The sequence below is a fragment of the Daphnia carinata genome, chromosome 2 (genome assembly GCF_022539665.2).
Source record: "Daphnia carinata strain CSIRO-1 chromosome 2, CSIRO_AGI_Dcar_HiC_V3, whole genome shotgun sequence".
Classification (NCBI taxonomy): Eukaryota; Metazoa; Arthropoda; class Branchiopoda; order Diplostraca; family Daphniidae; genus Daphnia; species Daphnia carinata.
The window spans coordinates 1,041,218-1,058,232 of NC_081332.1; the positions used below are offsets into that span (position 1 = coordinate 1,041,218).

General features: G+C 37.5%; 4 protein-coding genes and 1 long non-coding RNA gene across 5 annotated transcripts; 3 read left to right on the forward strand and 2 right to left on the reverse strand.

The window, feature by feature from the left end:
* Positions 1–3,661, reverse strand: LOC130686024 (vascular endothelial growth factor receptor 1-like). Its single transcript, XM_059494114.1, has 15 exons — positions 3,470–3,661; positions 3,227–3,401; positions 2,994–3,133; positions 2,753–2,930; positions 2,509–2,682; positions 2,261–2,437; positions 2,104–2,198; positions 1,796–2,047; positions 1,590–1,728; positions 1,285–1,530; positions 1,079–1,226; positions 791–1,022; positions 603–722; positions 410–539; positions 1–345 (listed from the first exon to the last, which is right to left on the reverse strand). Exons 1-15 carry the CDS (start codon positions 3,659–3,661, stop codon positions 119–121), a joined length of 2,625 nt encoding a protein of 874 aa, XP_059350097.1. The 3' UTR covers positions 1–118.
* A 2,424-nt stretch (positions 3,662–6,085) lies between these two features.
* LOC130686111 (uncharacterized) lies at positions 6,086–6,937 on the forward strand. Its single transcript, XM_057509402.2, has 3 exons — positions 6,086–6,211; positions 6,364–6,555; positions 6,651–6,937. The coding sequence occupies exons 1-3, from the start codon at positions 6,194–6,196 to the stop codon at positions 6,831–6,833; spliced, it is 393 nt and encodes a 130-aa protein (XP_057365385.1). The 5' UTR covers positions 6,086–6,193; the 3' UTR covers positions 6,834–6,937.
* Positions 6,938–7,298: 361 nt separating this feature from the next.
* On the reverse strand, positions 7,299–8,209 carry LOC130686123 (CUB and sushi domain-containing protein 3-like). Its single transcript, XM_057509413.2, has 4 exons — positions 8,107–8,209; positions 7,836–8,043; positions 7,586–7,779; positions 7,299–7,527 (listed from the first exon to the last, which is right to left on the reverse strand). Exons 1-4 carry the CDS (start codon positions 8,152–8,154, stop codon positions 7,342–7,344), a joined length of 636 nt encoding a protein of 211 aa, XP_057365396.1. The 5' UTR covers positions 8,155–8,209; the 3' UTR covers positions 7,299–7,341.
* An 826-nt stretch (positions 8,210–9,035) lies between these two features.
* On the forward strand, positions 9,036–9,937 carry LOC130686124 (endocuticle structural glycoprotein SgAbd-2-like). The gene is made up of 3 exons (XM_057509414.2): positions 9,036–9,181; positions 9,255–9,430; positions 9,496–9,937. The coding sequence occupies exons 1-3, from the start codon at positions 9,173–9,175 to the stop codon at positions 9,755–9,757; spliced, it is 447 nt and encodes a 148-aa protein (XP_057365397.1). The 5' UTR covers positions 9,036–9,172; the 3' UTR covers positions 9,758–9,937.
* Positions 9,938–10,194: 257 nt separating this feature from the next.
* Positions 10,195–13,417, forward strand: LOC130686074 (uncharacterized). The gene is made up of 7 exons (XR_009420571.1): positions 10,195–10,209; positions 10,495–10,593; positions 10,657–10,783; positions 11,090–11,373; positions 11,436–12,111; positions 12,179–13,020; positions 13,087–13,417. It is a non-coding gene; the product is annotated as an uncharacterized LOC130686074 (long non-coding RNA).
* The last annotated feature ends 3,598 nt before the right edge of the window (positions 13,418–17,015 follow it).

Genomic DNA, 17,015 nt, shown 5'->3' on the forward strand with positions numbered 1-17,015 from the left:
TCTCTGGCCAACAATTGTTAAACGTTTTGCTCTAAAGAAGGGGTGGGGCTACATAGAAATAGTTTCTTGTCCTTGAAATTTCATTGCAAATAATTGCGAGGGAAGAGTCACCAAAGTCTTAGTTGGTATTGTTTTCAACTGAAGTTGTATCCAAGTAGCCCGAGGTAACGAATGGCTCCATGTAATTCTCTATCGTGTTAGCCAACTGGTGAAACGTTGGTCGGTCGTTAGGGTCTTTGTTCCAACAACTTTTCATCATTTCTCCAAAGAAATTTGGCGCGTAATCTGGTTTCTCCATTCGTAGTCCTTCTTGAATACTTTTCACGATTATAAAGCCGTTCATACCTTGAAAAAAAAATGCAGAAATGTAAATCTCAAAAGGTTAATTGAAATCTGATCTCTGTAATACCTGGGTAAGGAATTTTGCCCAGGACAAAGAGCTCCCATAAAACAATGCCGTAAGACCAGACATCCGATCGACTGGAAAATATTTGATCCGTCAGTGATTCAATAGCCATCCATTTAATTGGCAGTAATCCCTGTTCATAAAATCGAAGTAAATGAAAAACATTTTTAGATGACCACCGGGTTTTCAAGGTTACCTGTCCTTTCTTTTCGTAAATGTAATTTTTCATTTGTCTGGCCATTCCAAAATCAGCAATTTTGACAATTCCATGATCGGCTAAAAGGACATTGCGAGCCGCTAAATCGCCATGGAGAACCTGATCGATGACAGATATTTCCATTAACATGCTGATTAATGAGATTAGAGTAAAACCGAAAAGGCCACCTTTTTGCTAGCAATGAATTCCATCCCCTTGGCGATTTGTAAAGAAAAGCTGACTAAATTCCATGTGGAAATGGGTCCATTGGTAATGGCGTCTGAATTTTCTCCATATTTCCAATTGGGTTCCGTTTCTTGTTGACAATTACCGAAAGAAATTGAATCGTCGCTGGTCCATTTTGCTTTTGGAACAGAACGATCTGAGGGTCCAGGCTTTGCACTAGTGTCACTGTCATGACTGGGTTTTAAAGCATTTAAATTTAATTCCCTTTTGAATTGATTGATTATTTGTACCTGTGAGTCTCGTTAGTTTCAACGAAATCATTTGACAGTTGAAGGTCACCAAACTCGTCCAATTGGTCGACAAACGAATTGCGTTGTTTAATCAAAAAGGATTGCAAATTGCCGAAGTGGCAATAATCGATAATCACCAAGAGTTCGCCTGTCCCAGTCAAATGTGATATACTGAACTTAACAATTAGTTAGGTTGAATTAATTACCTTTGACGATGTTTTTGGTGCAGGCCCCCAGTAAATTGACGACATTTAAATGCGATCCCAAATAATTTAGAATTTTCAATTCTCCAATGAGAGCGTCTAATGCGGCTGTCTTTGATTTCATTTGAAATTGCGATGTGGATAGGACCTTTTTGACGGCCACGGTCGTTACATTTTCATCCGATCCTTTGAGTCCAACAGCTTTGGCTTTGTAAACTTCTCCGAAACATCCTTTTCCCAGTTGTTTTCCTACATTGTTTTATTTAGTTATCTTTCTTAAATTGATTTTTAAAACGATAAACACAAACCGAGTCTGAGGCGCTTTTCTGGAAATTCACAGCGTTTGTCGTAAGGTAGAAATTCAGTTTGATAGTCGATTGGCAAATTTGGATCGATACCATCAGGATTTCCATCTAATCTTCCCTGAATTTCTTTTTCCAGGTTTCTCTTTTTTTTGGGTATCAAAAATCGGAATTTTTAAAATTTTAAACGTGTACAATTTGTTTAAACACACCTTGCCCACATATTTGCCTGCAATTCCAATTGTAATTAACGTCACGACAGATACGCAGACGGCAATGACCGAAATCGCCACAATACCGTTAGATTCAGGTTTGTAAGGAAAATAGAAATTTCGAAATCTCTTTTGCCCTCGGCTGTTGTTCCAACGACAAGAATAATTTCCATTTTCTTCATCACTTCCGTTTAGTGGTAAAATTGATGAAACATCGTTCGTATAGATCAATCCCGAATATTCCTTGTCATCCTAATATTCCAAAATCGCGATGATTTCATTGAGGATTAAACATTGGTTTTGTTTACCTTGAACCATTTGATGTTGTCATCAGTGAACCGAGTGCAAGTTAAATTTTGAGCTATTCCTCTTCCCAATTTTACATCCACTGGATATTTGTTTTCTTTAAATTAAAAAAAGTTAATTGCACTTCATTTTTGCCATCGACAAAAACGAAGTAAATACCTTGAACGGTAAAAGTAATGGACTTAGAAATGATGCGACCACGGATATTGACACTGCATTGAAAGTGCGTTTGCGTATTGAAGCCAATTCTTAGCAAATGCAAGTGACTTTCGTACAAACCGTACGGTAAGCTTCCATTGAGAGAGTTGCCTGATATCATACGGAACCGTTTATTCTCTAGTAGAAATCCTGTTGCAATTTAGAGTGAATGAAGAGACATTTTCTTTTACACCGAAGTTATCGCATACCTTTAGGAAGGTTAGTTTGATCGATCAATTGTTTTTTGCCGGTGTCCTTGTTGAAGTAAAACCAATCGGGTTCCCAAAATTGCACCCGATCCCGGTAACTTAGGTAGGCGGTTTTACAGATGAGACTAACGTTGTTACCTTCGATTGTATCCCCAACCCTAAAGAGTTCCATTCCTATATTTTTTCGCATTCAATTCGATTGAGATCAATTCGATTTTGCATTTCGATCAGAGTACAAAATTACTGTTGATGAAAATCCTGAAATGGATTGTGGTGGCTACAAATAATAGTTTAGAATTGTTCTTGGTGCCCTCACACTTGTATCTTCTGCTGTCGCTAAATGTCGGATTGGTTAATATCAGTCCTCGTTCTGGCAAAGGTTTCAGCAACCAACTGGCATTTCCATAATCATTTGAAAGTTCCTGGTTTTTTAAAAATCAATTTACGTTGAAGTTTATTACTATTTTTTGTTTAGCTTGGGTTACCATTAACTTCCATTTCATTTCATTGTTTTCGTTTCGCTTTTCGCGGTACAGTGAAATGGTGACATTTGGGTGGGTTGGTCTGCACGGGATTTCGAGGGGTTCACCCGCAAACGTCGTATATGTGTCAAAAGCGAGACGATCTAACTTGCCAACAATGTTTTCCGTCTCCGTGAAAACTAGTGGCCATTCCCCTAATTGTATCAAAAAGAATTATTTTCTTTTAAATAACCGACTATTTAAAAGTGAGAGCTGACTGTAAAAGTAGACGTAGTGGGCGATTTGGATTTCGGAGCGTACAAAGCATCGATAATATCCCGTGTCGGTGGGTTCGGTCTTTGTCAATGTCATCGTCGATGTCAAGTGAGTTGTATTCCTCTCGACTTTGTAACTTAAACGTTTTTTCGTTTTCTGTTGCGTTTCAAGTTCATTTTATTTCAATGTTAGTTTTTAAATACTGATTTTTTGTATCTACGCACTTGTTGGTATGGGGGCAGTATCCACGTTATGTTGCCTGACATTTTCTCTTCGTCGCTGTTGAACTGGTAGATGCAAGTTAAGGTGAGATTATCAAGTACGTCTTCGATGTGTGGTTGTTGATGGGGAATCATCACGAGTTGATTGGCGTCACTTCCTAAGGGCAACAATGTGAGGAATACGATGAAGAACATTGTTTTTCTTGGTTTTACTTTGAAATCCACGTTTTAAAATATCGTTTTGATTTTCTCAGTGATAGATTTGTAGAACACCGACAGGCAACGTCTACTTTAAGACACTCGTATGTCGTGAAGAGCTGCAGGGTGAAATCATTCCAAAGGGGGATGTGGTTTTCCGATGATAAATCACAACTTGGCAACAGTGTAATTATCTACTACTTCTCTTTTACCACTTGGCGGATGTGCGGTCATCGTTTTATTTTCCTTCTATTTTAGGGAAATTTATGAACTAATGTCCTGGAGATTTGAACTTATCGGCTAGGTGGTCGAGTGGTTAAGGCGATACCTCTCTACTTGGTAATTCTAACCTAACCTGCTTTTTAAATCAATTTATAAGGAAGTTTGTTATTATTTTTTGTTTAGCTTTTTTTTTGCTTATTTTTTTAATGCATTGAAGATACTGATGGCCCATGCCAGGTCAGCGGTCACGTGTCTATGAGAGACATCAAACGGAACAACAACTGGTACGCCAAAGAATAGCCGGGCATCCTTTACAAAACACTTAAAGTAGGTAAAAAGAATGGCTGCTAAATTTGCGTCGTATATTCCATTTGAAATTTCCTTCATTCACCAAGGTCTTGTAACGAGTTGTGTGATAGCAAAACTTGCTCTCCGCCTACTTTAACTATGTTTCTATCGACAATTGGGACCTATGGCTACTATGGCAATTTGTTATTAGCAGAAGCTTCTAGAACAAGGAGGCGTAATTTGTCAGCTATTAAATAATCGGGGTAAGGTTTTGTGTCAATTACTATTATTTTATTTTATTCCTGCTACTGAAAACTTTTACTGTTGTAGGCCTATATGAGTAGCATCAACTTTACCTGAAAAAATCTGCAAATTAATGGGTTATAGTTTAAAATACTGTCTTACGTTAAAACAGCAACCTGTTCTACAAAAGGCTATGTGTGAATATTGACTTTGAACAGATCACTCAACACGCTGGTTTTCCTGTGTTTTATTTTGAAAGTTCTTTGCTTTGTTAATTCTTTTTTGGGGCATTAATTTATAGATGGTATACCAGAAATGAACAAGACTTTCATCACATCGGTAAGTCAAGTGCTCGAATTGTTCATCTACATCTCTGATTTACGCAAATACCTTTTCGTTCCATTAAAATTGCTTTTCTCATAATTTATGCTATTGCAATGTAGTAATCGAGTACTTGCAAACGAAAATACGAAAGCTGACCTACAGTACGTCAACGTATCGGGACTCCCGACCAGGTCAAATGAACTCTAAACGTTCGATGCTTTTGGCATAGTTTATTGAATTGTTTTCAATGGAAACCAGCAAAAAGAAAACGATGTTCCTACCGTATCAGCGAAGCCCATCATTGTTTCCGGCAGGCCCATATGCAAGTCACTATTCATTGCAGTAAGTTGAACCAACACTGAATTAACCACTTGTCATTTTATCACGAATAATCTTTTTCATCTTAGAGGCACTCTGCAAAGTGAACAACTTACAAATGCTTGAAAAGGATGGATTACACATTAAGTAATTGCACCACAGCATATTGCTTCATTGAATGTGTTGTGTTCTAATTCTATTCCACGTCCTTTTTTCACACATCTTTTAGTCATTTAGAAATTCAAATATTTTCTATTTATTATTTAACAGATTCGCATCGGGTAACGTGCTATTTTGGTTAATGTTGCCGGGGGCAGCTCCGCCCGTTCGCTGGGCAACACAATTTCAATTGTACCGGTTGAATAACGGATGACGTATTGTGCCCCCCGCTCTTCCATCATAGACTAATTGCATTACACTCTGTCTGTCGACAATGGACGGTGATATCACAGACAGCAACTTAATTATTAAATTAATTCCAATTTTTTCCCCTTCTGACATACAGTAGCTTTATTGTACGAAAATTGAACTGATCGTTGCCAAAGGGCGTTTATCGCTGGGGGAGAAAAAGACGCACCTGCCACCACGAACGGTAATTATGATTATATCTTCGTTCGGAAGTAGACCATAAAGCTAATTGTAAAGTGGGTTTGTATATCGAAGAGCTCGTATTTCATAGAGGTCGCAGAAAACTGAATAATTTTGAAATAACGGCCTGATTCAACATCGAATAAGTAAACAAATATTCATTTAAGTAAATACATTCTATTTTTATTGCTATTTATTCAGGTAGAAATTCTCATCATCAGCAGGTATTTTCTTTTGTCGGTGCAATCCCACAAATTTGATCTATGCACCTACATACGTTCTCAGTCACGATAAGCCGCGTGTACCGTGAATGACCTTGAAATGTCATTATTTTTTTTATGCCAAGAAGAAGCGGTTTTGCAGCGATTGCCTTCCAGTGGTCACCCTGATGCCGGCCCCAATGTTATTATTCCCACATTACTTCCATAATATGCAAATGACACGTCATTGTGTCTGTCTGGCTGTGGGTACGGAACAGGGAAGGGGTATATAAAGCCCCGATGCCATCAAAGAAAATATTCGCAGTCTTGTCTTGTCTTGTCAAACATGAAGACCTCCATTGTGGTAAGTTCCTCTTTTGAATTGCTTCTTTTAACTGTTGTTAAGTTTAAGTAAATTTTAAAAAATAAGCTTTAGGTGAACGAACTTTGTGATAATTTTTCTTCGATCTATTTGAATTTGATTTGAATACTTTTATTGTTAAAATGCTGCAATAGGTTCTTGTTTTGGGTGCCGTTATGGCGGCTGTTATGGCAGCACCACCTCCCTTGGAGAAAAAATACGACGGCTACTTTCAATATGCTAACGTACCCGGAGAGAAAGAATACGAATTTGGTTTCAACCGTGGCGATGCTGCTCATTATGCTTCCCGTTACGAGCAATCCAAAGATCATCGTTTCCGCACTAAGGTATAAAAAACATTACATTTTCTGTATATTTTTAGGGATTGATTTTACTTGGTTGTAAACAAACATTGTTTTAAATATTTCTATAACAATAATAGGTCAAGTGGGCTGATGCCCAAGATGGCTACGGAGAGCATTACTGGGAATACAATCATGGAGATGGCGGTGCTCCAGCCTATCCAGCACCGGCTTATACGCCTCCTGCTTACACCGCCCCGGCGTACTCTGAACCTGTTGCCTCTTACCAGCCTGCCCCACAAAAATACAAGGCCAAAAATTAAGTAGACTTCGAAAATGCTGTAAACTGATTCTTTTTCAAATTGAAGATGATTGTCGACCTACTTTAGTAACAATTCATCTCCCTATTTCAAATATTTATTTCTTTTCCTAAGGATGTCGTCTGCTGGCCAGATGACATATTTCCTAAATTCTGCCTTTCTTTCAAAATAAAAATGTTGGACATCCTCATATTTATGGGTTTAGATTTATCGATTCAATTAGCAGTATAAATCGAGTTCTAAAAATGTCTAAAGTTTGATTTGATTCATTTATTATTTCATCAACAAGCTTATTTGTTCAAGTGTGGCAACGGTGTAGAACTGGCGGGGTTAGGGTAAGGGACTTGGGGTGTAATGTGGGCACACTGACCTCAGTAACAATTTACCTAGAATTTATGCATTCAGTTGTTCAAATGAGAAGAGATTAAGGACAAAAAACGATAAAAAAATAGTGTGAGTACAGCCAGTCAATTATTTCATCAAAGTCATGGGTGCTACGAAGGCAAGTATTTCATACAACGGTGAATGTTGCCTGCCATTTTCCTGGTCTCAACGATTGAGGAAATAGAGCATTATTATTGCCATCACTGTTGAACGTTACCGTCATTTTATTTGATGTAGTAATGCCAGATGAGGGAAGAGTGTAACCAGAAGTGGGAGGTAAGAGTGTTCCATCTGTTGATGTCCCATCGAATACCTTTTTGCAACAAATCAATTTAATAAAACATAGTCTCACAAGTCCAGTAATGGCTTACAGTAACTGTGTCACAACAGCTCTCGACAACAAATTGTGTAAATGTCAATTGTATTTTCTTTCCAGGACATACTTTGATGGCGAAAATGCAATCTAAAGGTCCAAACCCATTGCCATAGCCATCGTAATCGTCGGGGAAGTTACGAGATTGGATCGTACCTCCAGTAGACGTGACATCCGTACAAACACCACAGGCTGCAAAGACATAATATGCAAGTTATTTAGAAAAAACATACTTAATAATAAAGTACAATTAGTGCAAGTTGGGGCATCCAAACACACGAGAGCAGCGGTTGTCATCGCTGTTTCAGTTGTAGGTATTATTGTCACAGCATTCGTTGTGATTGCCTGCAGAGTAGTTGACGTCGTTCCTCTAATGAAATTAGTAATTTTTTCTTTTTTCGCCAGCAGAGCCTTCGACACGAAAAATTTCGCACCCAAAATCAAGTAGAGGATCACCTTGATGGAGCAGAATATCAATGCAAAATTTAAAAAACTGAGCAAGAAAATATCGAAGTTCACCTCACAGATGATAACAAGTTTAAAGAACAACGGAAGAAATAACACCATCGTAATTTAAGTATAATCAAACTTGGAATTTTTAAATTGAGCTAAAAGATGTTTCTTCTTCAAAAATAGATGGAAACTAATTAAACACTGAGGCTGAGCTATCTATTTATACTGCTTTTTAATAGGACCGTCACTGAAGAAAACATTTAGGCGAAAATGGTAGCACAGCTGTCCTAAGTTAATGAAATAGCTTGTGATGATGTTATTTCCGCCCTTCACAACACTACAAGTACCATCATATGCAAATTATTTTAGGCAACATTCTAAATGTTCAACTTAATAGGTTTTCAATGCATGCTACAATCTGGTGGGAAATCAACCATGCAATTAAGAAAAGAGGCTTAATTGTGACATACAAATGTGAAAGCTGTCTTGATGAATGACGTGCTTACGAAATTCTGTCCATTCTACTTATTATATATTTTTAAATGGTAGATATTAATGTTCTTATAATGAGTTCCATTTAATGGGATGCACTGATTAATTTTAAAAATATTTTCTGATTAGAAGAGATTTCCTCGTTGCCTGTTTATTGAAACCAGCTGGCCGGACATTAGTCAAATTCCATATTGGGACTAGAATTTCGTGACTAGTGATGAGACATGTCCCCTTTTTAGCGATAAATTTGCATTGGAAAATCAGCGAAACGTTTGCAATTGGATAGCAACATGGCATGTTCTCTTTCAAGTGAACCTTGAACTGTATATTTTAGGAAATGTTAATGACGGTTACACTCACCACTTCAAGGAGCACTTAGGTATTTGCAAATTGATTCTATAAATACTATTGCTAATGTGTGCTACAGTTCTGCACCGTCTTTAAATTAAGGTTAGCAAACGTATCGGTAACATTCGTTTGTTTTGCAAGACTATTTCCGTCTGGGACGTGTAATGTACAATGGAAAAGGGTCAAAGTCAAACCAAATTAATGGCCCTTCACCAAACCGTTTGGGCATATAAAGGCAAGCGATTTATTTGTTCTTCACTACAATCCGTAGAACAAAATCCAACAGATCAACATGAAGCTGGTAAATTAAACTTTGTTAATTTTGTGCTACATTTTTACTCATGTTCTTTTCTTTAACTCTTTGAAATTTTAAGTTTATCATTGCTGCCCTCATCGCCGTTGCTGCCGCTGCCCCATCATCGTACGGGCAAACTGGCTACCAGCAGTCTAACTATGGCTCCCAAAACTATAACGATGGCAAAGATTACTCCGGTATTTACATCATAAACCAATCCGATTACCGCAAACCGGATGGCAGCAGCTCGTTCGAGTACGTTTCTTTCAGAATTTTATTCTTGCCATGATTGCTTTGCTTATTTTTTTAATGATCTATAGTTACCTGCAATCCGACTACACTGCTCGCCAAGAGTCGCAGGTCCAGAAGTTGATACCTGTAACCAACTACGATTCGTATGGCAAACCTAGTTACGATAAAGCTTACGGAAACACCAACCAGGGATCTGTTTACTGGATTTCTCCAGAAGGCGAGAGAATCTCCTTGTCCTGGGTTGCCGATGAAAATGGCTACCAGCCATCGGGTGACCATTTGCCAGTTCCCCCACCCAATCCATACCTAAACTTTGGATCCAGATACTAATGGGTATTCTGGTAAAATCTCCTTTTGACGCCTCTTCTGCAACCTAAAGACCTATTTTGATAAATTTATAATAAGTTATATTTGGGATTCAGTGGGAATTTTTAAGTCACTATTTCAAGCAAATCATGGCAACGTGGCTTAATGAAGTAGAAACAGAAAAATACAATATCTACCAATAAATACTTGAATGTCATCACTACCTTTAATCGTTCCTGCTTTTTTATACAGGTAAAATCTCTTGTAATTTTCGAAATTTTTTAGTTATTTTATTTACTTATGCCGAACTCGGACTGGCAACTCTGGTTAGCCATTTAATGGCAGGCTTTTGCACAGTCATGCAACTTGAAGTACTATGTGTTCCTCTGGCATGTTCATTACTGGAAGACATTGCTGCGGCCATTGTAACGGAAAAATAACTAAATTGAGTAATTAAACGATAAAAAGCACTTAAGGTAAACAAAATTTTTTATCGAAAATGAATTTTTACGTTAGTGTGTGAGATCAGGATTATAGTTTGAAAAAGAAATTCGAATATGTTACTGGTATGACCTCGTGACCTAACGTATTCTAAAGTACAGTAGTATTCTTGAAGGCACTGGACGCGGAGAAATATCTGATTTTTAAAATGTTGTTCTCATAGAAAATGATGCTCATAGCTGTGTAGAGTAGTTTGTTTGTATGATGTTCTACATAATGTTACAAGACTAAAGTTAATTTCCATGTATTTTGACTCTTAGTTTCCAGCGATTCATTCCTGCATTACATAGCCTAGGAAGGGACTTCAAAAGGATACTTCCACCTGCTCAACTCTTGTAAGCTTGCTAATACTTGAAATGGTGGGCACATGTTTATTGAGTATTCTGTCATATTGCCACTAATTCATAACGTTTTATTTGAAGATTATTTTTGGGAAACAAACGCGTAATGTTGGCGAACACTCTTCAATTCGGATTGTACGCAGTAGTTTTGAAAATGTGGAGCAAAAGACGGGTGAAATTGAAGTGAGATATCCTGCATTAAAAAAAGGTAAAAGTGAAAAAGCTTGCTGTGAATCCTGGTTGCAATACCGACAGTTTCCAAATTATCTACTCACGGGTAGTGATATGTGGTATTCAATTTCATTTTTTCGTTTAATCGTTAGAAATTTGCCGCCCGTTTTTGCCTTGGATTATTACGGATTAAAGTGTAACACGTTTGCTAAAGTGGTACTTATGTAATTTTTAAAATATTTTTTCCAAATACTATAATTGCTTAAGAGGGATAAACGTAGAAGTTGAAGAATTTTACGTTGGGATTGCTAATTCACATTCTAAGAAACCTCTTTCCTTTTAGGAATTCGACTTATTTTTGCTGCTTTTCAAGAAACTTGTTTTTCTTTTTCGTCCGTATCTACGCAGTTCAGATTTAAAATTTTTGAATTACATTTCGGAAAAGAAACAAAAAACGAGATTCGGCTTCCAGAGATCAATTCGACGAAATGTTCGTGACCCTAAAAGGTTTCTGGAAAAGGCCCTGCATATTCAACAAAAAAAAAGGTGTTGGCCTGTTGGCATGCAGTGCATTATTCACAGTCTATTCTTGACGTATGTAGGATGAAGAGCTCTCTCATTTTCCTGGTAAGTTTCTTTCTATTAAAGATGTTACTCTTATCTAACTTCTCAATTTGGCTTCACACCAGATGTTTCTACTGCTAGGCATTCACGCCGTTATTGTAAATGGAGCACGTCGTTATCATCCTATTCAAAGCGGGTCATCTCTTGATCAGTATCCCCGCCAGCAAAACCAGCATTACAACGTCTACGAAGACTACAGTAATCACTATCATGATTATTATCCCTTCCCAATTACGTTTGTCTACGGAGCCATAGGCCATGCTAGAGGCTAACAGCTGTTTCCAGAAGTTTGCAAAGACTTGATCTTCTACAACGTAAGATGTTTACGAGTTGTAGTATGAAAACGTAGCAATATATACAGTTACACAAATTCTTATGTCAAGTTAGATAGTATGTAAGGAATCTTGCATGTCGTCATCTAATTGGCCTGATTGTTAAATTACGGTCCTGTTAAGGAAAAACAAACTGGGTGACACTTACGTCGCATTTTATTGTTGAGATCTCTAAACCAGTTTTCTGGGAAGAAGTTGTGATGAAAATGAAAGATTCATCCATCTTCGGTTCCAACTTGATATGGCGAGAAGAAGAAAAAAACCTGATTTTAAATAGGAAGTTTGTTTGCTTTTCAAGCTCACAGTAAAGACAAATAATTCCGTCGAGTTAAATAGCAGTTGACTCATAGTTCGATTTGCACAGTCTGCAGTCAACTAATCCGGGATGAAGAGCTTCATAACATTGATGGTGAGTTTGAGTACTTAACTCTAAGTTTGTTCTATTGACACTTTTTTTTTCTTTCCATGCCTAAAAGCTGACGTTTGTTCTGGTGGTCGCTGTTGTGGCCGACAACCCATATTCTGTACGGTATCCTTCGAGTGGAGCTCCTCTTTACCAGTTTCGATTTCAGCCAGTATCAGGATACGCGTCATACGTCTATCTCCCCACGTCTTCTAATCCATCTTCGTACGGCGGTAGGCGAAACGGATATTATCAGCAAAAGTCCATTCCACATGTTTACAAAAGACAACAATATTAAGCAAAACAATTAAAGTAATTTAGATATCGTCAATGTTCATCGTTATTAAATTGACGATGTAGTTCTGTTATCGTAGAAGCTACGAGTTGTTTCGTTTCTGATTATAATTTACGTATCTATTTAATCACCTTGGTGGTCTTTCTCAATGTGCTTCCCACTTCCCGTTGTACGCTCAACGTGAAAATTGTGTGGTAAAAATGGTTTGGTGGTTAATCATTCGGCCATCGAACCCAGTGGATTTCGTCATTGTGCAAACAATGTTCGCCATCGTACAACCAGTTTGTCTGCATTCCTCGACCTGATGCCTCTAGCTAACAAAAATCGGTCAGAACATAAACAAATATTTGAATCCCATGAACATGTTTAGAGTTTTCCAAGCATGGCAATCGCTGTAAAGAATCCAGTTGTAATGCCAACGAATCAAGTTGCTGCGTCTAAAATGTATATCGGTCGTAGGGTGTGGCTATTGAAACAGTCTTTGTTTAATTGCCCGGGAAAGTCTAGAAAAGACTAGGCTAGCAGTATTCATCAAGAACATTGTGGTTAGTGCAGACGTCTGCTTGATATTCTGAAAAGAACTTAAAAAGATGAAAACATTTTCTTCCCTTGTTTTCGTGGTAAGAAAATTTCAAAAGTTTTCAACAGCAATTCAGTTAATATGGTTTATTATCAATGCCGAAAAGTTGTTTCTGTTTTTGAGTGCCTTTATGGTTGACAAGGCAGTTTCCATTGGATTTCGTCTATTGTCTCCACATGGTCGTAATCAGCAACGTCACCAGTCTGGCAACTATCCATCTGCATATTACAGGGCTGGGCGAGACCAGTTTGAGCAAGACTCTGTGGCTTCACAACAAGATATGTTAGAATAATACACCAATGTTTTGAATTTACGAAAAATAGTAGTGTTTGCTTTGTATCTGAATTGCACAGGCTTCCGAATTTGCTTCTCAAAGAGTTTTAATCGTAAATTTTCCTTTTCCCCACGAGCAAGGGCGTGAATTTAAAGTTCAATTTTTAAATTGCCCGCGTGCAACTTTCTAACTTGAAATGATAGCAGCAAAAAAAAATAAAAGCATGGTTGTATATATGGCAATCTGTTTTACCCAAATAAAAATAAAAATATTGGCCTTTTTCTCTGTTTTACTGCTATCGCCATCCAACGGTCACATTTCTAGTTAATTCTCTACATACACTGACCGAAAAATATTTTAAGCCCGAAAAGTCGGGCGGGGGGTGGGGCAGGTAAATTCCGCAATGCAGTCCCACGTTTTCCAGTTGTCACTTTCCTAAAAAAAAGACATTCAGCCACCTATGGGGCGTTTTCTAAAGTTTAATTCGATGGATTGTATATAATCTAATTTGTTTCTTTCTCATATACGTTTTTCTCTCCAGGGTCAAAAGGTATTTGTATTCTCCTATTCGTAGTGTGATTACTTTAACATGGTTTTGTTTAATGTTGTAGAGTTAGTCGAGAAGGACATTTTGCCAGAGAGTGTCCACAAGCTGGTGGGGGCGGTGGTGAAAGTCGTACTTGCCATGAGGTAAGAAAAACCCAAAAAAGTATTTAGGTTAGTACATTCTAGTAGCATCCATCTTTGTTCTGCTCTCTATATAATCTAATTTGTTTCTTTCTGATATACCTTTTTTCTCTCCAGGTTCACAAGGTATTTGTTTTCTCATATTCGTAGTGTGATTACTTTAACATGGTTTTGTTTAATGTTGTAGGGTTAGTCGAGAAGGACATTTTGCCAGAGTGTCCACAAGCTGGTGGCGGCGGTGGTGGAAGTCATACTTGCCATAAGGTAAGAAAAACAATAAAACTATTTGATTAGTACATTCAAGTCTGGTTAATCCATAATTATTAAACAGTTTGGTGAAGGATATTTTTCCACAGAATGCCCACAAGGAGGAGGTGGGAGTCGAGCTTGTAGGTGTCATAAGGTGAACATGAGACTCATATCTATTTTTTTTTTACTTACTTTCAGTGTTCATTTTTAATAAAGAAGAAGGCCACATGGCAAAGGATTTTCCACAAGGAGGGGGCATTGGCGGCAGCAAGTGTTACAATGGAAACATCAATTATATATTCTAAAAAATAATACCCCAAGTCGTCCTTCAGGTAAGCCATTTCTCGAAACTGTATTTTATGATTTTAAATTATCTATTCCGTTTGCTTTAGGTTACAGGAGAAGATGCACCTCAATACTTAACACCAGTTGAAGAAGCCGGCCTGTGCCAACTAGTACTTCAAAACATTAAAAATTCAGGCTACCTGAAACCAACACTGGAGTAAGAGTACAGGAGTAAGTTAAGACTTAGGTAGTTTTTATTACTTGTAGATCTAATTTAATCTATTCACAGTTCGGTGATAAACCTGGATTTGCTGCCTTGCCCACTGAAGTTGAAGAGTGGGGATTAACTCAATGTTGTTCACTTGGTTGGCTTGTTTTGGAGTAAACCAAAATTCGTATTCAAGAACATCTTGGAACTTGCAATGTCTGTTTGCAACTTTGATTACGCGTTTATTTTGCTAACCCATATACCTGAATAGAGAACAAATTCATTTTGTTTAAGGAAACGATTAATGGGGATGTTTTATGTCATATTTTTCTATTTTTAAATTTTTCCTTTTTTTTAATTTATCAAATTCCTACACAGCTATCAAAATCTCAAACGATGTATATAAGGACAGTTATGGCATACCGGTAGCATGCTGTCCTACAGTGCGAAAGGTCTGTGGTTCGAATCCCCGAATGGTTAATATTGCTTGCCGAAGCCGTCCCAGAATAAATCTGGAACGATGGTGTGGTCGTCCCAAAAAAATTCTGGGATGCTACCGACCATCCCATCGTCGAGAGAAAAAAAATTTTCCTTTTTTTGTCTTTTTTCGATATTTCGACAAATAAACGTTTATTGTGAAGAAAAATACGAGTCTGCCGTATCTGAGTATTGAACCCTAGACCTTCGGCTTCTGCAGCCGATGCTCTACCATTGAGCTATTTCACATGTTAAATTAATACTATTACTAATAGTGAATTTAGGAATACCTGTTGGACTTGGAAAAAAAAAAGCAAGATACTTTTCGTTGCCTGACCATTCACTGGCTCAGATCATCGAAACTTAGACCCAGGCCAAAAACATCAACGCTTAACTTTCTTTGCCTGTACCAATGTTCAAGCAAAGGCTTGGCTGGCTTGGAACATCGAAGCCAGGACCCAGGCCACTTGGCTTTCCCAATACCAATATCTAGTTTTTTTTTCTCAGACAGGTGTTTTTCTATGCTACCAGATATTGTACATTAGTTGTGAAGCAAATTCCTCCATTTTTCTCTAGGGTGTTTTTTTTTTTTACAGTACCGACAGCCATTTTTCGTTTCTTCTACCTGCCACTCGCATTTGACGGCGGTGATGCATGTAACGTTAAACGAAAAAGTCGCGATCACCACAGCTACATAAAACAAACAATACATTTTCAGAATTTTTTTTTATTGTTAAAACAGGACAACCTAGCAGAAAAAATCCGCCATTTTTAACAAGGCGAAACAGCGCACATCAAACATCAGCACAAGCACTTCACAATCGAAACAATCAAAGTAAACTGATTTTTAAATAAAAATAATTTTTTTTCTACCTTTTCTCTACGGCACGGCTTCGTTTGTTTTCTGGCACAGCCCACTGCTCTCGGATTTCATGATGCTTTTCCTGAGGGAAATCAATTGCAGAGGTTAGTTTGTATTTTTACAATATTGTTTATCGGTCTGAAGAATCAATAATAATTACTTTACTAACTCAGTTTGCACTGTTATTGATATTATTGTAAAACTCAGTATCTACATTCACCAATACTTTCACCACGTTTACTGCTGATGTAAGATCAGGAAAGGATCCAAGATCCACGTCTTCTGTGAAAGCTAATGCCATCACATCATAAACTGGATTTGCTTTTAGAGTAATATGTCCCCAGCGGTTGCAACAAATGAAGAAAAACGATAAAACAAAATTGTACAGAATATTGTTGGAAAAGAAAGGCAGATACCTATGGAAGACAAAGATGTAGATAACCAGCAAACACCAACGGAAGGATCCTTCTTTCCTGAATAATCCATCAATATTTCTTCTAACATGCCTTATTTTTTCTTCGAAGAAGAGCTCGTTAGCATCTGCAACTAGGCACATGAGCCATCAACACTATTGGTTATTTGTCTCTTTGCAGCTGTTCAATTTCATGAATAAGCATCACACTTTCATTTTTTGGCCATTGTTTCCAACCAATTTTTGTTATTCTAATCATTTTGTAAGAAAATTGCAATATCCTACCAGAATTCCATGCAACCAATTCCAGGACCAATTGTGATAACTGAATTGCCTAGCGATTCTTGAACTCCAAGCCGAAACGCAACTGTATTTCTTAAACAAAATAAACGAAGATGTTACCAAACATTTGCAAACTCACATGTATGATGCAAGGGCAAAACAGTATGAGACTGCCTCAAAATGCTGACATCTGGTAGAAGAGAACTGAAACATTTATGCTACCTTAATTTGCTGGATTTCTATAATGTTCCTGAAAATATAAACGCACTATAAAATTGAATGTGAATCCTTTGAATACT

Excerpts from the sequence above, each read along its gene's own strand:
- LOC130686024 (XM_059494114.1), bottom strand. The coding sequence starts at position 3,661 with ATGTTCTTCATCGTATTCCTCACATTGTTGCCCTTAGGAAGTGACGCC. Across the intron at positions 1,227-1,284 it reads CACCAAAAACATCGTCAAAG|GCGAACTCTTGGTGATTATC; the intron begins GTAATTAATTCA and ends TGACTGGGACAG. Across the intron at positions 540-602 it reads TTTACGAAAAGAAAGGACAG|GGATTACTGCCAATTAAATG; the intron begins GTAACCTTGAAA and ends TTTTATGAACAG.
- LOC130686111 (XM_057509402.2), top strand. Across the intron at positions 6,556-6,650 it reads ATCATCGTTTCCGCACTAAG|GTCAAGTGGGCTGATGCCCA; the intron begins GTATAAAAAACA and ends TAACAATAATAG.
- LOC130686123 (XM_057509413.2), bottom strand. The coding sequence starts at position 8,154 with ATGGTGTTATTTCTTCCGTTGTTCTTTAAACTTGTTATCATCTGTGAG. Across the intron at positions 8,044-8,106 it reads AACTTGTTATCATCTGTGAG|GTGATCCTCTACTTGATTTT; the intron begins GTGAACTTCGAT and ends TGCTCCATCAAG. Across the intron at positions 7,780-7,835 it reads TGCCCCAACTTGCACTAATT|CCTGTGGTGTTTGTACGGAT; the intron begins GTACTTTATTAT and ends ATGTCTTTGCAG.
- LOC130686124 (XM_057509414.2), top strand. Across the intron at positions 9,431-9,495 it reads GATGGCAGCAGCTCGTTCGA|TTACCTGCAATCCGACTACA; the intron begins GTACGTTTCTTT and ends AATGATCTATAG.